Here is a 26,085-nt window from a genome sequence, read left to right as displayed (position 1 = left end):
GAGAAAAGGAGGCTGAGGGGAGACCTCATCGCTCTCTACAACTACCTGAAAGGAGGTTGTAGCGAGGTGGGTGTTGGTCTTTTCTCCGAAGTAACAAGCGATAGGACAAGAGGAAATGGCCTCAAGTTGCGGCAGGGGAGGTTTAGATTGGATGTAAGGAAAAATTTCTTTACTGAAAGAGTGGTGAAACATTGGAACAGGCTGCCCAGGGAAGTGGTGGAGTCCCCATCCCTGGAGGTTTTTAAAAGACGTGTAGATGAGGCGCTTAGGGACATGGTTTAGTGGGCATGGTGGTGTTGGGTTGATGGTTGGACTCGATGATCTTAGAGGTCTTTTCCAACCTCAATGATTCTATGATTCTATGATTCTATATCTAGTGATGGCTCCTGCTAATGAACTGGGAGGAGATGGTGAGCAGTGGTGGTTTTCAGTAGCTTTCTAAGATTTATGGAACCTTCCCAGTTGCTTGTGTATGCCAGTGCTATTTCAGGTGTCCTCCCATTCACACTGGGCCGTTGGAGGCAGGGCATTGCTGTGGAAAAGCATAGCTGGACCATCTGTATTTTCAGGGTGATCCTGGTTGTGCTTAGAAGTGAGAGCTGAGGTGTTGTTCTGGCTAGGGATGGTGCTCCACAAAGACAGTTCTTGTTCTAGTAATGACTTTTTTTTATGTGGTGTAAGGTTCCTTAGTGTAAGAGACTCATCTAAGAATTGTCCGTTGATGGTCATCATGATGATCATCAGGCACCATTGTGCCGAACTCTGTTCGGTTTAATATGCTATTGTATCTGTAGAGGTTGCTGTAGGTGGCAGGTGAGTGTAGTTTTGTGTGTGTATGTGTACATATATGTGTATATATCTACATGTATATAAAAATAATGAAAAGGGAAGGTAGCCCTTCATGGAAATGGCTTATCATCCTTAACTCCCCCCTACCCTCCCCCTTTTTTTTTTTTTTTAAAAAGCACTGAGATGGGATTGGAAAAACCACCCATCTACCCCCTCATTTCTCTGCTTCCTCAGATGTCAGTATTTAACTAGTTTAAGACTGGTTTTATCTGTCATGTTTGTTCTTAGTAAGGTCACTTCAAGGCAAAAGTATAATGTTTGCCAGTCTTGGATTGACATATTTTATGGGAAAAAGCCTTTATTACATGAATATATCACAGCCTAATTGACTGTTTCATGTTGGGGGGGGGAAGTAATATCCTGAGGCAGCATTTTAATCAGAAAGATCACAGGAGCTGCCCATCAGCTCTGCTCTTCCATGTAACTGTCCTCAGATGACAAAATAATCCCCTTTCTTGGGATAATACTTTTCATTTCTGCAGAATCTTTCCTTCCAGAGTAAAGGATGGACTGTGAAGTTGAGGTGAGGCCAGGACTTGTCAATTATTAATGCTTGAAGGGAAGAGCCCCAAGGTGTTGTTCTTCCATGGTGAAAGCAATATGTGCATTCCCATTGAGCTCATGGATGTGCTTTTGTCTCTGATGTACTTCCTGTCTTTGGCTGGGAACTTTTTTCTCCGGGTGTATAAGCATGTCCTCTCCTGGCAAGATTTATCTCTATTTAAAGGGACTGCAACAAGCCAGTCCTCTTGTAGTAGTTTGCCCTGGCACCTATGAGTCTCTGAACTCCAATGAAAAGGAACGGGGGGATTTTCTAACTTATTTTTGAAGTCTTATGTCTGAGGCTCTCATAAGTGATGATGGATATATTTGGAACAAAGAATTAAAGACCAGGCTCTGCTGAAGGCTATCCTTTGGGCCTTTTGGGGATGCTTATGTCTGTATTTAAACTTGATGTTTGGGCTTTTCCTTCCATCTGTCTTCTGGCCGGTCTTGCATCTTGCAAGCCTTCATGGGAATGGGAATAAAAGATGGTTGTTATAAGTAGGAGCAAAGATCCATCTTGCTGAGCACCTTGTCTCTGACAGTGGCCAGTAGCGGCTACTTAAGGAAGCAGGTAAGCTTAAAGCAAGCATGCAGTAGTAATACAGTGGGATGCTTGCATTTTATGTTCATGAAAGTCTGTAACTGTAGTCTTGTTCCAGAACTAACGAGGTAGGGAAGAAAATGCAGTTTTTCTGATTAAAACCACTTACTCAGCTTGGGCATGTCAGCCTGTTGTGTCCAGATTAAGGTGCTGTATGGAAGCTGGATGTTCTAAACCAGCTCCAAAGCTGCCCCTGCTATGTGCTGCATCCTGGTGAAAGATGGGTATTTCTGGAAAAGTCCCTGTTGGTGTGCAGAGCCTGAGACCTCCCAGTGTACAGTGCTTCCAGTGTGGACATGGGGAGGAGGACAGGGTCAATGCATTAGGATATCAACACTCAGATGAGTGGGCTGCTGTGCACCTATCACTGTGCCATCCACAGGGAATGTTCCATTGCTTTGTTTATTGAGCTGCTGTTTTTAAAATTAAAAACAGCCAAATGTTTCATAAAATATTAAGAGGCACTGCTTTAGTGTCTCTCATCAGATTAAGTATGTCACTTTGTGTGTCCTTAGGGTGATGAAGCCAATCAGCTTGGTTGTTCTCTTACCGTAAGGATGCATTAAGGTGACATGCTTCATCTCACAAGGGGTGCTGAAGCTATCGCACTGCAGAACTGGTAACCGTAGGGGTCCTGCACTTTAACTGTGGATTCTCAAATGAAATTTTGCAGAAGCAATACAGTTTGCTTTGTATGAATGAATTCCTTTTTGTTAGAGAAGCACTGCTTGAAAAAAATATTGAGGTAATACAGTGGTAGACACATGCACAGTGACTGCTCTGCAGGAAAGAAAGAAATTACGGCATGTTTTGTATAAAAGACCAAGAGCTGTTATGGGTAAAGGGGGAGAAGCCTCTACATTCCTCAAACATTCTTTATGAATATGGATTTTGAAGCTGTTTTGCTTGGAGGTGAATATCTTTTTCATTCAAGAGCCAGTTCCAGCATTTTAATCGCAACACAGTGGCACTGGAGTAGCAGAGGGTTGGGAAACTGTGGGGTATAGTAGCCCCAGGACTAGAAAGGTGAGGGAGGGTCTCCAGCTTGCTGCAGAGAAGCCCTGAGGCCTACATGCTGGTGAAACACAGTATGTTGGAGCTGGGACCGAGCTGAGGAGAGCTAGCTTTCACTGAGTTTACCATCATGTTTTGCCTCTACCCAGCAGCTCTAGCACTCTTCAGCATGTGTATAGTACTTGGGAATGCTGCAACATACCGGGTTAAATAGTCATGAAGTTTTAATAAACTCAAGATACAAGATCAACTTGACTTCTGAATGTCCTGGTTGTTTTCAGTTGTGTTGCCTCTTTAAATGCAGTAAGTAATGGCACACGTGGCATGTTACTCTTGCATTCCCACTGCGCACAGCTAAATCACACACACGTGCACATCAGGGAGCAGTTATTCAGAAGTCTGTTCTGAAGGGCAGCAGTTCCTTTGTCTGATCTAATACGCTGCTGCTGCTTTCCTTGGTGGTGGTGTGAGGGAATAATAAAGTAAAGGCTTCAATCATGTGACCTGATCAGAGAGAGTTGTCTGTAGTGATTGATAAGTCCTCTCGGAACAATAGGCTGCTTGAGCTGTGCCCAGGGACTGATGGGTTTGGTTGGGGTTTTGCATTCATTTTTGGCCTAAGTAAAAAGAACAGTGAGATCAAGGTTGCAGTTTTGTTTGCAGCTTCCCTTCAAATCCCTGCCTGATCTAAAATGGTACTTAACTGTATATACCTCTGCTCTCCCCAAAGCTATTTGGAGAGCACTTTTCCCATCTCCTTTAGCATATGCCGAGTATTTTGAGGACCCCCAAATTATTTTGATTCCTTAAATTGGCTCTCTCCCAAGTAGGCATAAAACAAAGACATCTTTCTACCTTTCACCCTTGCATCCCCTGGCCTGATGAGCGGCATGCTGAGCGAATGGACATGGGTTCTCTTCCCTGGGACGACCCCTCAGCCAGGGCTTTTTCCTGCAGGCCTCTTGTATGACCTCATCAAGCTGCTTCACTTCTTTTCTTGATTTCTGGCATTTGCCATTCTCAGTAGAGAAGCTGAAAAGCTTATTATTAAGAAAGTGCTTGTATTCTGTGAAAGATAGCTTTTTCTGTTTGTGTTGAGAAACCTCTGAAGATGAATGTGTGTGTATTCTGCTTAGCTCTGAATAACTAATTGTGCAGTGGTTCATCTGTAATGTGGGTGGATGTTAGCCATGCGCAGTGTTACACAGAGGATGGCACCTGTCTGCATCTGGGCCAGAGGTGTTTTGGATGTATTTGCATTTCTGCAAAGGAGATGTATTTTTCTGCTTCTCAGTTGAGCTACATCCCCAGTGTGTGGGATCAGTTTAAAGCAGAGATGCTCTATCTTAAAATGCACATGTGCAGCCACTTTATGGATCAAGGAAGGATTTGTGGAGCACAGAAGAGCTATTGCTGCTGTAGAGAAGTGCCAGTTCGATGTCCTCTTTCAAGCATTCCTAGCTTTAGCCGCAGTGGTAGTGGGCTAGGGCTGTGCTGCAGTGGCTCTGCCTGTACTGCTGCTTAGGCATTCTACCTTTGTCAGAGTGAATCAGGACATCTGGAGGAAAGGGACCATGGGATGACTAGGACTTTTCTGTCACATGCACAAGAAAATTTCTTACTTGGAGAATGGATAATAGAATGCCTTTATACCAGAAAGCAAGAACTGCCCAGAAGATCCTGCTCCCCTGCTAGAGGTGAGGACACAGAGAGCTACGCTTAGAAGTAGAAGAAGAGATTTCTTCATCTAGATGCAGTGGTAGGCTTGAGAAGCATTTGTTTACTGAAAGTTGTCTGTGAACTCTTACTGTTCTATTGGGGTTTTATGTTTCTTTGCTCGCTCTGTCAGCAAATGACCATTTCATTTTGGCAGTGCCCTACTGTTTAAATTATGGTTAGGGCCAGTTTATTGTGGACCTGTTTAGCATCAGTTTTATTGCTTGCCTGCATTCCTGCTCTGCTGTGGGATTGTCACTGCAGTGCCTTTTGGGTATCCTCTTTGCTGTCAACTGGCCCAACTTCCTAGGGCTTGAAAAGCTGTTTGGCGATTCCTCTGGGAGCCTAAGGGAGTTATTGGAAAGAAGTCAAATTCTCGTAAGTTCCTGAGAAAACTGTCATAAGCCTTGTGGCTGCTGGGTTATTGCCAAGTCCTTTATTCATGGGACCCATGATGACCCATTGCTAGACAATAATGGTTTCAGGTGCCTTTGTATTGTATTATGAAAGGAGAACCAGTTCTGGGCCATTGTTTTGGCCAACACACAAGATTCTCTGTATCAAAGCATTTACAGTTTAATAAGCCTTGTTTTCTGGCTTTTTTTTTTTTTCTTCTCCTTTCCCTAGGGTTCTTTCTCCATGCACCCAGTTTACCTGTTGCGGGTTCAGTCCTAGCAATGATTCATCCAAAGTCAGACTGCTTTTGCACCCTGTGGCTTTTGGCAACTTGAAGCCCCATTTACCATGCACAGTACTGATTCTGATGGCAAATTCTGCTGTGGATGAGCCAACTGTCCTTTACTGCTGCCTAAGTTATTTGTTACAGTGAGGAAAATGGTTTTGATGACCCTTCCTCATGGTATTTCCTTAGTGTATGTATAACTATGAGTGTATGTATTAACCCTGCCTTTGCCTGTTGATGACTAGTTCTGTTGGACAGGCTTTTGTATAAGTTGCAGAGTTGGCTCTGACCCTGCATATTTGCCCCACGTCCTCAAGGCATTTGGCAGTTTGTTGTCCCCTTATCTGCCCCTGCAGTGAAAGGGGTGAAAGTCAGAACTAGCTTATTTGCGTCATGGAGTTTCCTTTTTTTGCTGCTGGCTCATAGCTTTGTCCTGCTTCATGGTGGACAGTGTTTGGTACAACTGAATTTCGAATAGCTAGTGATGAAGCTTTCATTTCCCATGGGAAGGTGGTACTCCACCCAAACAGCTTTCATTCTGTGGATGTCTGTCTTGGTGCAATCTTCTTCTGTTTTTAGTTTAGTCCAATTGCCCTAAACTCTAACCACTTAGTAAAAAAATGGGTGGATTAAAAAGTTATCCAGAATAGTATTGAAATGTTGAGAAGGTGCATTCAAAGTCATTTCAAATACTTAAATTTAAAATGAAATGTGTTGGTGCATTGAAATTGTTTGATACATCTCCCTGTTCAGGACTGAGCTGGGATGGAATCCAAACCAAACCATGCAAGATCCCTGGAGGGAAAAGTGCAATGCAGATTGGAGGTAGAAGAGTCAGTCTGAGCTTTGGTTTGGCTTTGTCTTTGCAGTCTCTGAATGTGTGCCAGCTATGGATGAACAGCAGTAGGACAAATATTTAGGTGCTGCTGTACAGCCTATGGAAGCTTTTATTCAGTGGCATGCATTACAGATTTCATACCAGATCTGAAAAATTGTGTTTCTGTCAGAACCCACACCACTTAATCTCAGCACAATGTTCTGCCAGCCCTGAAACGTGTCTGCATTTGCTTGCAGAGAGCTTGCTCGGATGCAGGGCTTGGTTCTGTCTATTTCTCTCTTTTCTTGACTTACCTTCTGCAGATATAATAATAGTAATAATAAAAAGCCCCAGAAAAATGTCTCCAAAATGTTGCTGTTGCAGCTGATATATTGGTGATTTTAGCAGTCATTTAAGTTGTTTGTGTTTGGTGGGTTTGTTTTGTTTTGTTTTTTTAATTTGGAACTTCTCATTTTGATGCGAAGTATTTGAAGGTTTACATACGATAGCACTACAACAGGGCTAAGCATTTGGACAGCTGCATGGATGTCAGCAAACAAGTCAGGGGACGTGTTTCTGAGCCACAGTTTGGAAGAGCTGTGGTGTAAGGGTCTGGCTGAAAGCTGGAAGTATTGGGGAAAAAGAAGCTTTTCTGAAATCTGATATGCCAAGCTGCCTTAGGGTTTATTAAGTCTGAAGGGTCAGAGTGGACACAACAAATTTGAGGGACTGGGGAGGGAAGAAGTCACAGAGGATGCAAAAAGCCAGGCTGGTATTTAGCACCTGTGTGTGTAAGTGCACGTGTGTGTGCAGATGATGAGGGCAGAGTGCAACTGTTAGTAGTTTCTAGATTTACTGTGGAACAGTTTGCATCACCACAGATGCATAGAAAGTTGCTGCTCAGTAGTCTGGCCTTGACTTGTAATAGCTGTCTATGAGCCTTAATGTCAGCAAGGATCACTGAAGTGCAATGGATCTGGTACTGTTTATGCAGCACTCAGCCTGCGGCTTGTGCTAAGTGGCATGGACTGGACTGGGTGTAATGAGGAGATGATGTCAACAGGGTGGGAAAATCCTCTTGTGACTTTATAGGGCGCACTGCTGTGGAAATACGAGGGAATGCGGAGTTGAAAGTCATGAAGGAAGTCAAAACAGGGTTTTACTTTGATGTAGCAGCACATGGATGATGGGGATTGAAGGTTGAAGATTCTGACTGTAGAAGCTTCAGTTTATCTTCAGAAGTCAAAGGTCTCTCTTGAAAGGTTTCCTTCTAAGACGGGGTGTGCGTAATGTGCATGCTGTGTTATGACTGTATGATGTACACATGTAAAATTGCCTTTCACAGTGTCCTGCTGCTGCAGAGTGGATCAGACTGGCTCTCCTTCTCTGCTTATGCCAATGAAAATAAATTGCCCCATCATAACTTGTGAGGAAAGCAGCGTTCTGTAATGCTGTGTATAAGGCCACTGGCCAATAGTGTCCAAAACAAAGCCAGCCCTTCCTGTGGTGTTGGATGCTGCTTCTAGGCAGGTCGGAGAGCCAGCTGGGCAGGGAGGCAGCGAAGCTGTCACTTCTGCAACTTTCTTACTCATGGCTGCTGAAAGGAGCTCTTCTCTGAACTTTGGACAATATGTGGTTTTCTTGCCCCTTTCCTCTCCCCCCATCCCCCAATTACTTAAGAGAGCCTTGTTGCTTCTGTCAGGGAAGGTGCTGTTTTCTTTTGTAGCTCACAGAACAGGAGAAGAGGCATTGCACATATGGTATTTTGTTCCAGACACTTTTTATACCACTCATTTCATTTCAGATCTGTTTTCTCTTTTTAAAAGCTTTGCAGAGCAAAAGATGACGCTCTGACGCAGGAGGAATGAGGGAGAAGGAACCTTCCCTCTTAATTTTTTTCTGCTTATATGTGTCACTGACGAAGTAGAACATGGTGTGAGTGTCGGTGTCTCTGTACACACAGTGGTGTGGAGCAAATGCCTCAAATTTGAGTCATATGGGGGATAGCTGAAAGGGGATTGCATGGGCAGGGCTGAAGGAGAGAGGCAAATACTGGAAGCTGGAGCTCTGAGCAGCTGAGAGAAGGGGGCTGCAGCTGACCTAGCTCTGTCCCCTACCTGTTTCTTCTATTCTTATTTTTTTTTTGCCAATTCTGATAGCAGAGCACAAGAGCAGATACAGAGTGTGATTTAAGGGGGCCAGCAGGGTCCTGAATGCTGCCTTCTGCTTACGAGAAGACCTCAGGCCTTCCAAGCTTGTTTGTGCTCTCTCATTTCACACTAGTCATGTGCTGTTCTCAGTGATCAGCCTTGCCTGCTTTCTGTTTTTTCACGTTTATTCAGCTGTTCTCTGTGACTTTTCCTGCAATACTTGGTATGTTTCCCTCACTTCCTCTCTGTGTTCAGTATGTGTGTTAGGGTCAGGGGTGTTGGAACATAAAATCTCTTCATAGTGTTTTCTTTGTCATCAGTATGCCATGATCAGCTTGTATTCTGAGAACACCTACTGGTTATCAGTAATATTCACCTGTAGGTCAAACCTCTGCTAAAAGAAGGCTTATTTTACGGGATGTGAGAAGTGAGGCAGAAAGTGAGGTGCCCAGCAAGTCAGTGAAAGGAGCTATGACTCGAGTCCAGGTTGTGCTGCCATATTGTGTCTACTTGGTTAGCCTGTGTCCTGTTTGATGCCTTTGTTGCTTTCCCTGAGCATCTGAGTTTATACTTGGTTGAACAAGTGAGTCACTGTAGTGTTTCTGGGTTACTGGTGCTGCTGCATTTCTGAGCTTTCTGTCAGGGAACGAAACTATTCTTAAGTCTCTTATGGTAGAATGATCACTGTAAGGTCATCCATTCATGCACTTGACCTACTACTTTTCCCTGATGTTTGTCCCTTGCTACAATATAGTCGCTATTTCCAAAAAGCACTGTTTCCTTAGAAAAATGACATTTCAATTCTAGAAAAAAACAGAGTTGTCTTTGGAACTTGGCTGAAGGTTGCATTTGTCTTTGTGCATGTGGTATGGGTTGTAAACAAAGTTTGCCGTGCTGTTTTCCAGAAGGAGCCACAAAGAAGCTTAAAATATGCATTTCTGTGTCTCTCTGGAGATTACTGTGTTTTCACTATTTACTTTCATCTGAATTGAGCATTGCTACTCAGATTTAACAGTAGTGCAGGCCAAGTAAGGGAGCATAATATTAATCCTGTTTAGTTGGCCCTGAGTAATCCAGCTGTTCCTAATACACTTTGGCTTATACATGCCACTTAATTGACAGGTCTAAAATAAGAGGTGGAGAGATGCTTTTGTCTAGATGATGACTTCCATCTTAGCGGGAAGAGGTGTCCATCTCTCTCCATTGACCTTAGAGGAAGCTGACTATGATGATCCACCTAACTTGGGTATTTCACGAGTGCCTAAAGGTGGGTGGGATGGAGTCAAGCCTAGCATTGGAGAGCCCTTGCAATGCATGGGAGACCCATTGTGCATGCCACCTTTTGCAGCTTTGCTGCTACTTGGCTTAAAGGAAACTCTGCTTATACTTTTGTAGAGCTGCTAAAAGCTTGTTTCAAGTTGGATCTATTTTCCTTCTCTTTGTAGTATAGAGTCTGGTCCTATGCTGCTAATAATGTGAAGGGTGATGCCTTACTTTTGTTTTGCACGTGTATCTTGACTAGTTGTTGTGGGTCATTAAGTCTCTTTTAAGCCAGGAAGTGTAGCTGCTGCTGGCAATGGTAGCAGCTCAGCAAGGAGCATTTAGCTGCCATTGGACCTTCAGTGTGGCATAGCACTTGCCCCTATCTCAGACTGCAGGTAATGGTTACCCAAACTTAGCAAGAGACCTCAAATAAGGCAGAGCCTTGCCTGGAGGGACTTCCTCAGGAATGGCAGAGCACAGGAAGGGCCAGAGGTTGTCGGTAACATCTACAGGTGCAAGATAAAGCTTGGTGTGAAACCTTGCAGATTCCTCCTTTCTCTGAACTTTCTTGCTGTTTGTCACTCATTCAGAATCAGGTCTCTCTCCTAGACCTCCCTATCCATTCCCACCCCCAGTCTGAGAGCTGGAGGTGAGCAGAGAAGCATCATGTCAGTCTGAGATTGTACTAAATAAATGAACTGGGAGGATGCTCTCCCTAACCTTCCCGTTAATGATACGTTCTTGTGATGTATGATTCAACCACTGGGTGTCTCTGGGCTATGCGGAGCTCTAGGCAAAATCTAGTCCCTAGAAAGCTGGCACTGTGGTAATGCTTGTTTTAGGCCGCAGTTTGTGGCTGCAGTTTTGTTCTTGTTTTGAAGGGCATTGTGTTCCCTTCTAGGTTGGCCACTCAGAATGTGGCTTCCCCACCCTTGAAAATGGAGTGGGGTGGTACTTTGTGGTAAGGCAGCACTGTGGATTGCAAGCAGTACCTGTCTTGTCCTGTTCACAGGGCAACGAATTCCCCAGCCTGATTTTGCTGTATTGCTGTTTCTGAACACCATACCTCTCTCATTGCACTGAGCTGTGCAGAAGGTCTAAGGGAGGAGAATGTTAGCACAGTAGCTTTGCTACCTTTCCCTAACTGATTGGCTTTTTTCTTTTTCCCTTAGCTGTGACAAGCTCACTCTTGCATGCATACTCAAGTAGATAATTAATCTGTCTCTCAACAGGGCTCTGCTAGCCACAGTATTTTCTTCAATTCCATGGAGAGAGTTACTTTTTCAGTATGATGCTGGAAGGGTAAAAGGCAGCCTATTCTCTACTTTAAAAATGCCGTGATAGAAGGTAAAGCTTTCATCAAACATGCCTGGCTGAATTTATACACTTAAGTATCTGAACTGTGGCTAATACCTTTTGAAAGAGAAGGAAAGAACACAGCTGTAATAGCCAGCATTTTGTGTTTGGATGGTTAATCAGTAGTATTTTCAGTAGTTAATCAGTAGTATAGAAAAATAATTGAATTAATTCCTTCATAGATTTAGGCCAGAAAAAACCCAAAATATGAATGTCTGTTGCTGTAGGGTAGTTCTCCCCTTCTTTCCATCTTATAACCATTTAGGAGTGTTGACATCTCAGTGGTTTGCAGTTGATGGAATCCATGTTGTAGCTTTCTTTGCTGTTATTAACTTACCTGATGGAAGATTTGCAGTGTAATAGCTGGTGAAACAGCTGACTCTTACTAGGAGCTCTTTCCTGTTGACTTGGCTTTGAGTGAGTACCTGGTTATGCTGAATGGTGTTTTGTCATTAAATAGGTAAACTTGCCAGCAGCTGGACACATTGTTTGGTCCCATCACTTGCTTGTGTGCTATTTGTCACAGACTTCAGTGCACCTTTATGGTGCATAAATGGTGAGATAGGATTTTGCTGGATGCAAGCTGGGATTTGAGCCTACCTGAAGTGGTATTGGTAAGTTTTGGGGGTGGTCAGGGTATTACTCACTCAGTGCTTTGCTGAGGGACATCTGGTGGAACAAGCCCTGAACCTGGGATTAACTGATTTTATAGACTTCCGGCAGTGATTGTAGTAAGATGAGCCAAGGTGGGTATGTTGTGTTCAAGACTGAATAATAGTAGTAATTTTTTTTTTTTCTGAAGTGGTTTGATGGCAACACTCAACTACTGCAATGGGTAGAAAAAACACACTGCAAATCAGCTGCTGGGTAATAACTTGCTATACCATGCAGAGCAGCATGCTCTACAATTGTATGGGAGCTGAAAGTTGTCTCACTGTACAGACATAAAATAATTCTGGTCAGCTGCTTGGTGGCTTGTGTACAGGGCTTAGGCTTGCAGCAACATACACTGGAGCTCTGTTAATAAATTAAGCACTTAGCTGTGATGTGTGGACAAGTGTCATGTTCATAGCTGGCCCTGCCAAAGATTCATTACAAACTCTGTTATGAGTTGATATGTAGAGACAGCCATAGTGTGTGGCTTGGATAAATACCCCACTTCTGGGTATGTGGGAGGGGTGGTTCTGTGCTTACACAGACCATTTGGATGTAGGATAGAGGTTCACAGTCTGTGGCATACTACAGAGTCAGAAGAGGATGTCTGACCAAATAACATGGGGAACCCAGGACTTTTGGAACAGTTAGGGTTGAAAACCATGAATCTGGCAATTGTATTGCATTCAAAAAGATGTTTTTAAATCTGCCCCTTATGTTGCCTTGGAAACTTGCAACACTCAACCACATTCAGGCACTAATATGAGTTACAAGACCTGATATTGGTTTCTGTTTATTCATCCTCCATTTTCAGTCTATAGAAGTTATTTCACTTCCATGGAGGCAGAAGCTTACATTTTACTGGCACCAATCCATGTGGCTGTCTGCAGCTGTAATTGGGAAGGAAGGGTTATGCTGCTGAATTTTCTTGTCACCACTGTGTCTCAAATAAAGGACTGATTTGGCTGTTGGAAGGTGCAATATAAACTTTTTTGTTTAGGTAGTTGAAAATATCACATCATGGCAAAGAATGTTTGTAACAACAACAAAACCTTCCTTGTATCACCTGCCAAACCCATGGTAACGAGTAGGAGCTGAACTAAACAGGTCTGCATGGATGTAACACAGATAAATAGCCACTGCTGAGGGGGTGAAAGAAAGGGGAACTGGGACAGAATTTTCAAGGTACAGAAAATAAAGATCCTGTATAATTTATTCTCCTGTAATCTGGGTCCCTATTCAGCAAAGTACTGACAAATTCCTATTCAGCTAAGTATTCAGAGGTGCATTTCCAAAGGGTTTCAAGTCTATGAAGGGCTTCAAAGGTACTTCAAAGGGCTTTCAAAACATATGTGTTACAGATGACCTGTACCTACTGAGTCCATGGAGAATTTCCTCCTAGGTCCTTTCTAGTCTCTTTCCTTGAACATGTTGGCTCCGAGACCTGTCTGTCTTGCATCGGTCTGGCTTAGCCAAGGCAGAGCAGCATGTGTCAAAGTATTTCTCTGAACTGAGGCCTTTATGATAGATCAAAAAAAGAATGATGGTAAACGGTGACCAGAACAGGGTTGTTAGTAGGCCCAAATGATTGTGTAAGCACACAGATAAATAAGGATGCCCGCTGTGCCAGCGGCCCAAGCCCACTGCTGTCTGGTGGCAAGATCTCTCATGTGTTCAGCAGCTCAGGAGTTCAGCAGGCTGGTGGAGGCAGACCCTCAAGGCTGCTTTACTTTGTGCAGACATTCTGTGTGAAATACACTGTAGAGATTTGAAGGTGTTACAGCAATTAACTAAATGGGAACTTGAATGACAAAATGATCCTGTTACACTGCTTAGGCTTGGCAGAAGGAGAGGTGTTGGGGTGCTGCTGCAGTGTGTTTCAGAGCTGTGGGAGTTTGTGACAGAGCAGAGCGGGTGTGAACACTCCAGATCATGACTGACTGATGTCTCGGCTGATGAAGAGTGCTGTTTTATTCCTTTCCCTTCAATGTTTTCTTCCAAATCTAATTTGCCTCAATTATGTATTTTTCTCTCTTATTTACAGTTACTGATGGCTTGCAGTTTTGTGTCAGCCTGTTCCTGTTGGAGGCATGAAGAGGAGGGAATTAGTCTTTGCTCTGCTGGTTATCAGAGACCCTGTAGCATTAAGGCGCTGCACAAGGAAAGAGAGCTCCTATCCTCGGGAACGTGTCCTCTGAATGGAGGAAGATGGGCAGGGAGTGCCTCTAGCATACCTGGAGCTGGGAATCGAGCCCAGGTCTCCTGAGCACTTAGTCCAGCCTCCCCGCTACTGATCGGTACACAGGCTTGTGTGGCACTCTTTGCTGGCCTGGTGATTTTTGATCTTTGGCGTGTTATATACCTTAGCTGCTGCTCTCTGGAAATAGCTGTTCTGTTGTGGCTATTCAGCTGGAGAATTTTTTAACTTGGGTGTGCAAATAAATGGAATGAAAATAGGTAAGACCCCAGGTTCCTAGTAGAAGCTGGGGTTCTCTTCCTCATGCTTGTGAATGCCTGTGGATTGACATGAAGTCTGGAGGAGGAAGGTTTGCAAATGTCTTGCTTAGGTTTCCAAAATTGCCCCAGGCTGCAGATTTGACTGTTTTTTAAAAAATATATTGCAGTATTGAATTCCCATACAGAGGGGTCATTAATGCAGCTGACATCTGTTTCCTTACACCATTAAATAGTTAGGGAAAACCAGAAAAGAGTAGGGTGAGGAAGACCTCATAAAGGATTTTTCTTGCCCTTTTGGCTTACAACCACTTTTGAAAAGTACCAACAACTCGTTTCTTAATCTATGTAGGTTTACTGACTACTTCTCAAGGCACTGGGTCAAGGCATTTGAAACAGCTAGCCCAAGTCATTAAGAATAGATGCTTCTTCATTAAACTTACAATTGGGATTTCCCGCTGCCTCTCAAAGGTATGTGTGTCTCCACAGATAGGAGATAAGCTTGACTTCTGGATAAACAGAACTATACTTATTATATGAGGCTTTTCAGTCATTCTTATTTTCCTCATCTAAAAATACACACATAAACCCAACCACTTGCTTTTTTGAGGCATTTAGATTTTCGAAGATGGATGTTCTTATTCAAGTGTGTAACTTAAGAAGCACTGCATATGCTGGATCTAGCTGTTGTACAAAGTCTGTCCAGTAGACAGTGAGGACTCTTGAAGACCTGACCTTTGAGCATGGAAATAGGTACCTGATTTTCAGTTAATTGTATAACACCCAATGCTATACATGTGAGCACAAATACTGCCCCCCCATATGTATATATATAAATATTTTTCCTACTAACCTTAAACTTTGGATAGTTAGGAAAGTGTATGTTAATGTTAATTTTTTTTGTCTAGTCAGAATGCACACAGAAAACACTAGCATTTGCCTTATAGCCCTTTTTGGCAGAATTTCCTGTAAAGAACCCAAGCGATATATCTGGTTGGAGGACAGGGCATTGTATATTAGCATATACATTTTCGTGCTCGCTGAAGTGTTGCCTAATGCTGCAAGTAAAACACCGGACCGGTGGCCAAAGATCTATCTTTATTCAGCCTGACTTCCACTTAATGGCTCTGCTTATTTCTAGCCTGATTGTGTCCCTTCAATGTATTCAAAAACAAGTATTTCTTAACAATGAAAATAATTCAGATGCCACTGAGGTAGAACAATTAAAATATACTACTTGGTATAATTTCTTTCAGTCGCTTTTAAACAAGCATTTTGGAAGAGATACTGAGCCTTTTGCGTTTTGGGGGTTTTGAACAGATACCTAACTTCTGGGAATTAGGACAAGATTTCCTCGGCTTCAGATTGGCCCGCAGAGCATTTTGCATCTTCCAAGTGTGTAGTACTGGCCCTTTGCAACAAATGCAGTGTGAATTAGACCACGGGCTTCTGTGTGTGCACTGATGTTGGACAGTTAATTTGCATTAGGAGTGCATTTTTTGAAGCTAGTCCTCCTGATTGTCCCACCTTACTGCACTTAAATTTGAATAATGGAGTAGCTTCAGAGTATGTATTTTATTCCTTTTTGGATAAAACTAAACTGGAAGCTGTGTTCCAGGAGCATGTATGATGCTCATAGTCTAGTCCGAAGTACCCTATCCCAAAATGCTAATGTGGGTGATGGGAGCCCTTGGGATCAGCTTATTTGCTTTACAGGTTTGTTCCTATTGGGCTGCATTTAGACTTCTGATTGATGGGAATAACTTGGGTAATGCTAGTGGTACTCATCTGGGCTGTGTGTGTGAGGGGAAAGAAAGCACTATGAACAAGCAGGCTGTAGAGCAAAAGTGGAAGATGTTCTGCTTACATATATACTTAAAAACAAGGAAGGTTGGGGATACGAAAGCTGGGTACAGCCTTGGCTGCAGTGACCATGAGATGGAGCTCAGGATCCTGAGTGGAGGAAACAAGACAAAAAGCAGGATCACAATCGTGGACTTGAAATGAAGTGCCAGTAAGCCTTCCTGGAGCTAAGCAGGGTTTTGGTTATATATATTGAGCACCCAGAGAACATTAGACTAAAAACTAAATTGACAAAACCTTTAAGCTACTGGAATATATTCCTCCTTTTTAATATGTTTGTATTTGTGTGTAGTTCATAATTTTCTTGGGAACACTGTTCTTTTACTACTTTCTGCCAGAAAAACCTGTTAGGGTTTGGGGCAAAAGGTGTGCTTTATTGGGGTCAGATGCATGTGAAAGAGGGTACAGACTCTGGCTGTTGCTAGCTTACACTTATGTGCTCACATAGAAAACAAAATCCTTATATGTTGGGAGTGTCATATGATAGGTCAAAATATTTCTCTTGCTGCATGATGTCAGTCACTGCTATTATGTAATGAGTAGATCCTATGGTTAATTTTTTATGTGATTGGCATAAGTTGAACTCACCTCTGAGTCAGTCTAATATATGCAAATCTTTCTTGATTCACACACTGGAAGTGAATAATGCATTTTTCTTCTGGGAATTTGCATTTCTTATGAACTACAATAGGAATAGCAGCAATTCTGAATAAAGCAGATCTATTTTTATTAAAAGAAATGTAAATTGGATGTCTTGTTCAAAACTTTTGAAATGTGCTATGTAGAAACGTGTCATTCTCTGTCCTAGCTTCAATATGAATCAGCATAGGAATAAGCGTATGCCTGTATTACTGCTATTTGCATCTCTATTCAGAAATTCAGACTAAGGCGAGGGCCAGCTTGCATCCTTTACTCCTGGCGAGAAGATGCAACAGTGCATAGAAGGCAAAAAGTCTTACACAGCCTTGTCTCTGAATATTCTTTCATCACATGCTGTTGTTCTTGAAAGTCTGTTCTGTGTAATCACTGGAAGACTTGCTAGAGGTTAATCTTTAACATTTGGGATATTGAGGAGTAACTGAGAAGTCCTGCTCCCCTGATTGAAATGAGCTGCTGCTCTCAGTGCAAGCCTCTTGCTTGCGCTGTGTGGGGATAACTCGAATGTCTTCAAACATAACTCTTCATTGTCCATGTGTCTGTCCTGGGAGAAGCCTATGATTTCTCTGTGCTGTCTTGTAGCTTTTTTATTTTTGGTTTCAGCCCTGCGATGATGGTATTGTGCCAGTTATTGTATGTTTAAGCTAAAAGCTGCATTAGGAAGTACCTATAGGTTATGCCACTGATAAAACAATAGGTTTTACCTCCTCTGAGACTTCTGGGCTTTTGTTCTGTTTATTGGGCTTGATGTCTGTCTGGAATCCCTTGTAGTGCTGGGAGAGCAGTAACGCAGCAGGCACGAACATAGTTTTTCTTACAAGGGGGTGTTTTAACTTTACCATAGGCAGCACATCTTTTACTTTCCTGCCACTTCTAAATCAGGTGGTGTTTTCTTGCTCTCAGTAAAATCGTTTGGCTTTGAAATTCACCTGCTGCAAGGCTGAAGCTGTAAGTGAATCTCTTTGGAAACTGTCATGCCTCCCTCATTCTTGCTTAAAGCATCTAGTAAAATAGGAAATAAAACCCTGTCTAGGGAGCTGCGTGTGCTGGGGCGCTTGAGCATCAAACTTCTGCTTTTGCTTGTTGGACTCAGATGAGCCTTGAGGTGACATCTAGAAGATACTTCTTAAAGCCTTTCAGCTGAGAAATACAGTACTGCTGTGTTTGCCAATGAAGGCTCTTAGGGAGGTAGTGAAGGACTGTTAGATGCCTTAGGTGCTCTGTGGCAAAATAGCAATGCCTCGTGTGCTTGAAGAACACTTAGGCACCTTAGGGCACCGAGGAGGGCGCACAGCAAGCTCACTACCCTGGACTTCAGGAGAGCAGACTTTGGCCTCTTCAGGGATCTGCTTGGTAGAGTGCCATGGGACAAAGCCCTGGAGGGAAGAGGGGCCCAAGAAAGCTGGATAATATTCAAGGATCACCTCCTTCAAGCTCAGGAGCAATGCATCCCAACAAAGAGGAAGTCAGGCAAAAACGCCAGGAGGCCTGCATGGATGAACAAGGAGCTCCTGGACAAACTCAAACACAAAAAGGAAGCCTACAGAGGGTGGAAGCAAGGACAGGGAGCCTGGGAGGAGTACAGAGAAATTGCCCGAGCAGCCAGGGATCAGGTTAGGAAAGCTAAAGCCCTGATGGAATTAAATCTGGCCAGGGACATCAAGGGCAACAAGAAAAGATTCTATAGCTACGTCGGGGATAAAAGGAAGACTAGGGAAAATGTGGGCCCTCTCCAGAATGAAATGGGAGACCTGGTTACCCGGGACACGGAGAAGGCGGAGGTACTCAATGACTTTTTTGCCTCGGTCTTCACCGGCAAGCGTTCGAGCCTCACCGCCCAAGCTGCAGAAGGCAAAGGTGGGGACTGGGAGGATGAAGAGCCGCCCACAGTGGGAGAACATCACGTTCGAGACCATCTAAGGCACCTGAAGGTGTGCAAGTCCATGGGACCCGATGAGATCCATCCGTGGGTCCTGAAGGAACTGGCGGATGAAGTTGCTAAGCCACAATCCACCGTATTTGAGAAGTCATGGCAGTCCGGTGAAGTTCCCACTGACTGGAAAAGGGGAAACATAACCCCCATTTTTAAAAAAGGAAAAAAGGAAGACCCGGGGAACTACGGGCCAGTCAGTCTCACGTCTGTGCCTGGGAAGATCATGGAACAGATCCTCCTGGAAGCTATGCTAAGGCACATGGAGGACAGGGAGGTGATTTGAGACAGCCAGCATGGCTTCACCAGGGGCAAGTCCTGCCTGACTAGCCTAGTGGCCTTCTATGATGGAGTGACATCATCAGTGGACGCGGGAAGGGCTACAGATGTCGTCTATCTGGACCTCTGTAAGGCCTTTGACACGGTCCCCCACAACATCCTTCTCTCTAAACTGGAGAGGCATGGATTTGTTGGGTGGACTGTCCGGTGGGTGAGGAATTGGTTAGATGGTCGCATCCAGACGATAGTGGTCAACGGCTCAATGTCCAGATGGAGATTGGTGATGAGTGGCATCCCACAGGGGTCCGTATTGGGACCAGTACTGTTTAATATCTTCATATCATGTTTAATATCTTCATCAATGACACAGACAGTGGGATCGAGTGCACCCTCAGCAAGTTTGCAGATGACACCAAGCTGAGTGGTGCGGTGGACACGCCAGAGGGACGGGATGCCATCCAGAGGGACCTGGACAAGCTCGAGAAGTGGGTCCGTGTGAACCTCATGAGGTTCAACAAGGCCAAGTGCAAGGTCCTGCACCTGGGTCAGGGCGACCCCCAGTACCAATACAGGCTGGGGGATGAAGGGAATGAGAGCAGCCCAGCCAAGAAGGACTTGGGGGTACTGGGGGATGAAAAGCTGGACATGAGCCAGCAATGTGCGCTCGCAGCCCAGAAGGCCAATCATATCGTGGGCTGCCTCAAAAGCAGCGTGGCCAGCAGGTCGAGGGAGGGGATTCTGCCCCTCTACTCTGCTCTGGTGAGACCCCACCTGGAGTACTGCGTCCAGCTCTGGAGCCCTCAGCATAAGAAAGACATGGACCTGTTGGAGCGGGTCCAGAGGAGGGTCACAAAAATGATGAGGGGGATGGAACACCTCTCCTATGAGGACAGGCTGAGAGCGTTGGCGTTGTGAGAGAGGAGAGAGGAGAGACCTTATTGCAGCCTATCAGTACTTAAAGGGGGCTTATAAAAAAGATGGCGGCAATCTTTTTAGCAGGGCCTGTTGCGACAGGACAAGGGGGAATGGCTTTAAACGAAAGGGGGGTAGATTTAGACTAGATATAAGGAAGACATTTTTTACGCTGAGGGTGGTGAAACACTGGAGCAGGTTGCCTCGAGAGGTGGTGGATGCCCCATCCCTGGAAACATTCAAGGTCAGGTTGGACGGGGCTCTGAGCAACCTGATCTAGTTGAAGATGTCCCTGCTTATGGCAGGGGGTTTGGACTAGATGACCTTTAGAGGTCCCTTCCAACCCAAACTATTCTATGATTCTAACACGTAACCTAGAAGATCAAGTCTTTGCTGTCCCTGCATTTTTAAGGAGGACAATGAGCAGGGAATCCCTTAGAAGTGCAACATCATGAAGGAAAAAATTCCAGTCATTTCCCAATTTCTTTTGAGGGTGATTGTTTTGGGTTTTTGCTTTTAAAAAGCTAGCAGGAACGCTTTAAGAACGTGATCTCTAAACTATGGATATTTTTGGTAAGTAAGAATTCTAATCTTTAATTCAGTTTTCTCTAATTGCCTCCTTTTGGTGTGGATAGAGGGAGAGTAAACTGACAGCTGTAGGAACTTGGATAGAAGTGACTTTTCAAGTAAATTTTGCCGATGAGGATGTCTAACAGCTTTATCCTTATGCATTGCTTGAGAGATAATGGGACTGTCGCAACGTTAGTATCTACTGCCGTTTGTTTTCATTGTTTAACGTGCATGGTCACTGGAGCTCATAATTAGAAAATAAGTTCCTTGTAGGAATATGCTTTATAAAGCAGAACTCAAAATTAGTATTCATTATGAATGCCATTGTGTATATGACTCAAACAAATACAAGCACCTAGCCATTGTTTGCTTTTTTCCTTTGCAATCATTGTATTATTCCCCTTGTGGCCCTTAAATGTTGGCCTGATTTTGACTTCTGTAAATAATTGTCTAATACAATTCTTTGGGAAGGGAAGCTAACCACCAAGTTAATTTTGCTCTCTGAAGTGTTCAGCTTCTTAGGCAGATCTGTCTTTAAAGGCTTGGGTTCTTGCTGTAATGACTAAACCATTGGGGAATATTGCACACACAGAAGTGAAAAATGTTCACTCACTTACTCATTCTGATTAACCTCCTGTGTAAAGATGGTTTTCAGAATGCAGCTTTTTGGTGGCTTTCGTCCATCCACTTTTGTTTAGCATGTTACAGTACTGATTTGTGCTTTGGTTAATGTTTGTCTAGGCTAGACCACTTGGTAGTCTGATCTGTGTGCATATGTCTGTATGTCAGCTCACTGGTTTTGTGTGTGTGAATTTTGACTGCTGGAAATTCTTTTGGTACACACATTCAAATTTACTGTCTTTCTTGCAATTACTATATGTTGGCTCTTTCGACGAGAACCAAAGCTGTCCTGTGGGAAAAGCGTTGGCAGAGGAGGACTTTGGATGCCTGCAGCAGGGCTGTTTGTAGCCTGATTCCCCTCATTTCCATTTGATAGCACAGTACCAGGCTTGTTCTAAGACTTTGCTGGTCAATTAATTTGTTCTTTTCTGTTCTTGAATTGGAAACTAATTGAGTACTTGTGAAAGGTGCCAGATTAAACTCTGTTTTTGCTTGGAGTGCCAGTGAAAATGTCTTTCCCTCCCATGTTTCCTTAGGAAACTACACTTGAAAAAATGAGCTTACATGATCATGCTATATGTTAGGTTGTTAGGCACATGCAGATGGTCACTCCATGCTGATAATGTTTGACTCTGTCAGCCAATTTTAATCAAATTTGTCAGAAGGTGGAGGTCCCACCTTCCCACCCATGTATCCTTCTTGTGTCCTTTAGCTTTGTGAAAAGCTGGAGCATGTCCAGAGGTGCTGGAGCATGTGAGGTGCTGGAGCATGTCCAGAGAAGGGCAACGAAGCTGGTGAAGGGTCTGGAGAACAAGTCTTATGAGGAGCGGCTGAGGGAACTGGGGTTGTTTAGCCTGGAGAAAAGGAGGCTGAGGGGAGACCTCATCGCGCTCTACAACTACCTGAAAGGACGTTGTAGCGAGGTGGGTGTTGGTCTCTTCTCCCAAGTAACTAGCGATAGGACGAGAGGAAATGGCCTCAAGTTGCGCCAGGGGAGGTTTAGATTGGACATGAGGAAAAATTTCTTTACTGAAAGAGTGGTTAAATATTGGAAGAGGCTGCCCAGGGAAGTGGTTGAGTCGCCATCCCTGGAGGCATTTAAAAGACGTGTAGATGAGGCACTTAGGGACGTGGTTTAGTGGGCACGGTGGTGTTGGGTTGATGGTTGGACTCAATGATCTTAGAGGTCTTTTCCAACCTTAATGATTCTATGATTCTGTGATTCTATGAAAGAGCTGACTTTAGTGCACTGGTGCTAGCATAGGAAACCTAATAGGTGTGAGTGTCCTTGTCTGTTTTGGACAGGAGAGACTCAAAAGTTTGGCCTCTCCTTCAGAGAGATCAGAGTCATGTTCTGTGAATGTGTGGTGTGACTTTTTCCCCCTCCTCTTCCCCTTTTCAAAATACAGTCCTGGCTATAAGGAAGAGGTCTGAGGCTGCAGTTACTTGAAGCACTCAAGCAACATTTTTGTCAGCATTTTAACTTTGTTTTCTTTCTGCATGAAACAGGGGGAAACATTTTCTTATTCAAAACTCACACCAGGATCAGACTGTGTGCCTTAATTGATGAAGTTTGTAAGCTATTTTGGTGAGTGACAATGACTGTCTTGCACTGCCTTGAATAAAGTTCTCCCTCTTTTCTTGAGATAAAGAATGTTCTCTGATTTTCATGGATGTCAACCACCACTTTCCTTTCTTCCAGACTACTGGCTGCTATGGCTGTGGAACAACAGACAACATGTGTATTCCAACACCAAGGCTGGATCAGTGAGGCCAATCCAACAGTTCAGGAATTGCAGGATCTGCATTTTTTCTAATGTAGACAGGTCTGGTCCCTTGTGAGCTTCATGGGACACACAGGAGTACAAACTCTAAGATGGGACTCTCTGTCATTCTTTGCTTTGGCAAAGTGTGGGATTTTGGTTTGGTTTTGGTGTTTTGGGATGAGAAGAGCCTAATAAACTGCAGGGCATGTTATTGTAGAATTGGGATACAGTCCCACTGGAAAAGGAAATGCAGCCTTTCTAGGGGGCAGTGGGGTATTGTAGTGTGCCCCACCACCACCCTTGCATTACGGAGGGGAATGGTTAGGAAGGGAGGGAAGGAAGGTGGTTAGACTTTCAGAATCTTATGGGTTTACAAATAAAAATCTTGTACTCCATTAAATATGCAATAGTTTTTCTTCTTTGCAGTATGTGACATCCCATCTCTTGCCCTCCCCCCATCCCCTTACTTGCATATTTTAATCTTTTTGCTAGGAAGTCCAGGCTGTTGTTTTTATCTTTTTTTTTTCTTTTTTTTTTCCCCCATTTAATGTAAAACAGCTTCCTCACCTAGATATTTTATTGCTATTACTTTATGAAATGCTTGAAAAATGGCTAAGGTTCCTGTTTGCCTAGGATTAAATGAACAAGCTGGAATAAAGAGGTTAAGTGCTGTCTTCCTGCTTTCTGAAGAGCACTGATATGTTTTGGTACTTTGTCACTCCATCACCAACACATGAATTCTGCATCAGTTTCCGAAGAAACCCATTGACATTTTTTTGCACTATTGTGTTCCTTCAATTTCTGGGCTCTTCTTCCTTTCCCTTGTGAGAAAACAAGATCCTTTGTACAATTTTGTAACAGGAAAATGTAGGGGGAACCTGAGAACCATGAGAAAGGCAGATGTTTGTTAGCTTTGGGTATATCTGTGTGTTGCTGCTGACTTGTGGACTTGCAGTTTGGCTTTAGAAGATTCTCCATGGGAGAGATGTATCCCTGTCCCCTGGTCAGGTTGTCCCATGCTAATGGCTGACTATTTCTTTACCAAGGCCGCCTTTTGTGGAGTTTTGTTCTGGTGAAGATGCTAATTTTAACAAAACAGGAACACACAGCCATGTGAGGGAGTGGTTCTGGGAGCAGGAGTGAGGTGCAGTAAAGGAAAGAAAGTTCTCTGTTCTCTGGATAGCAGTGCTGGCTTGCATTGGTACCTGGAACCTGCCACAGCCGTATGGCAGGCAGTGTAGGATGTGTCTCTCGTGAGGAGCTGGTAAAAGGAATCCAGGCTCCAGTAGTAGTAGCAGCTGTCTAGTGCTAGCTATGGTCCCTTTCCTATAGGATTGGCTACGGGGAGCTCCAAGTGAGGGTGCATCTTGCTTCTCTTGAGCTTTGAGATTGTTTATTTCCTTTACATCCACAGGCAAAAGTAATGCTTGCTTTTTTTCTTTTTAAAGAGGGAGAGCAAAAAGCAGAAGCTACTGTGGAGGTATTGCAATATGACTGAGAAAAGGTGCCAGGGGAGTACATAGTATCTCCTCCCCCACTCCCCTTCTCTCTTCTCTATTTCAGAGGTCATGTTTCCTGGCCTGCCTGCTGGGTAACTGGTATGAGATGGAGCAAGGGTAGAATAGAGCAGGTTCTGCGGAAGTACTGACAGCTGGTGTCAAACCTAGCAAGCAAGCAGTGATGCAGGAACAACCCTTCTGTCTTATGCATTTCTCTTGAATTCTTGAATGTTGCAGTGCTAATGCCATTTGTTCCTAATTCATGTGATCTTCTATCAGGCGATACAAGACGTAACAAATGAAGCAGTAGGAATTTCCTTGAGCAGTGTTTATTTTAGTGACTAACATGCCCTTGCAAACTCATTAACTTGCTTGCAGATCTTGCTCTCTAACTGCATTGGATAAGCCTGTGGTCATACAAAGTTGCATGCTCTTCTGATTTAAATGAGCAAATCCCAGTGAAGTGGATAGTAACTGCAGTGTAACTGAGGAGACCCTGGTCCTGTCTTATCTGATGGTAGGTCTGCTTTGGGCAATCATGACTGTACTGAGGACAGAGAGCAGCAACAGACTGGCTGCTTTTTATACAAGTGTTGTACTACTAGTTTTTTGGTTATTCCCCGAGGCAGACAGGATGTTCCATGTGCACTCTGACCGCTTGTTCTTCAGAGGCAACTGGCCCAGTGTCAATTGTTAATAGCTGTGGTAAAAGTTTAGAGGAAGAAGAATCTGATAGTTGATGTATGAAAAGTTGCCCCTAGGAAGGTAGAACTGAACTCCCAAGTTGAGTGTACTTGCTCTATGCCTGTCTTAGCACTAATACAACAGGCATAATAATGAAACTGTAAGGGTATGTCAGTGGAGTAGTTAGGATATGAAGCAGGAGCTGATGAACTCTAATAAATAAAGCATTTTGATTCATTAGAGCCTTTGCCTTCACTGGAAATATTCATATTCTTAAGTTCATTGTTGGATTAGGGTAATATCGTCTAAATAACCTGGCTGATAGAACAAAGGAAGGGAACTTTAGGAAAGTATAAGCAATCAGCAGAAATCGGATTTTTTTTTTTCTCCCAATTTGCTTCTGAGGTTAAAATAACAGGAACCAGATGTAAAATAGCAGATACGTTCAGGACTTCAGTTCACATTGTGAATTACCATGTCATGGCTCAGAGAGAGGGGGAGGCAGAAAGCCCTGTGCTCTGCCAAATGGGCAGGAATTTTAGATTCTCTTCTGTTTCTCACTTCCGAGAAACTGAATCAAAAATACCTGTTGCTTGCGTAAGTGTCTCTGGCTCATCTACTTCAAGATACTTTCCCAAAGGAAGGGTAGTGTTCATAGTAATCTTCATTAGATAGTGTGCATTGTTTTTTATCTACAAGTAATTGAAGTTCTATAAATGTTAAGCAGAACAACTTCAGAAAATAATAGACAAAACCCCCTTAACAGAAGCCTTAAATAAAAGCTGTATAAACTTCTAGGCTACTATTGTTTTAATGATACTATAATTCATTTGCTATTTCCTGCCTCTTTTCTAGAAGTTTGAAGCTCAGCCAAAATATGTTTGGAAGATGAACAAAAGGGTTTGATTTGCTGAGAGACAACCTCTTTTGGGGCAAAGAGTGAACCATCACTTTCTGGTCTTTCTCCTGAAAAACACTTCCTTCTCATTGCGATAGGTCTCACTCAAACTACTTTCCTGCCTCTTTCTGTCTTGCTAGAGTCTGAGTTTTCAAATTATGACACTGTAATAAATTAGAGTGTGCTGGAAAGGAGGGACACTAATGGAGTTGTGTGTGTCAGTGGGATGTTGTGAAAGTGCCTCTTCTAGGGCTGTTATCTGAATTTTTAAGGGGTGTTCCATGAAAAGGGTGATAAATATTCC

At 43.5% G+C, this 26,085-nt stretch overlaps 1 protein-coding gene across 4 annotated transcripts in view; it reads left to right on the top strand.

The window, feature by feature from the left end:
- Nucleotides 1–26,085, top strand: part of TSPAN4 (tetraspanin 4) — a 496,491-nt gene that overhangs the window by 13,898 nt on the left and 456,508 nt on the right. For 2 of the 4 annotated variants that reach the window (XM_076344250.1, XM_076344246.1), the window contains exon 2: nt 22,444–22,522. The exons of 1 other annotated variant lie outside the window; for it this stretch is intronic. Coding sequence is in view for 2 of the 3 variants with exons in the window: in XM_076344246.1 (XP_076200361.1) it covers nt 22,501–22,522 (22 nt within the window). In the remaining variant the exon portion in view is untranslated. Of the gene's footprint in view, nt 1–38; nt 67–22,443; nt 22,523–26,085 lie in introns of those variants that run through there. One more of the 4 variants, XM_076344247.1, reaches the window with a different exon arrangement.

This window comes from Aptenodytes patagonicus, chromosome 7 (genome assembly GCF_965638725.1).
Source record: "Aptenodytes patagonicus chromosome 7, bAptPat1.pri.cur, whole genome shotgun sequence".
Lineage (NCBI taxonomy): Eukaryota > Metazoa > Chordata > Aves > Sphenisciformes > Spheniscidae > Aptenodytes > Aptenodytes patagonicus.
This window is presented reverse-complemented; position numbering and strand designations above follow the sequence as displayed.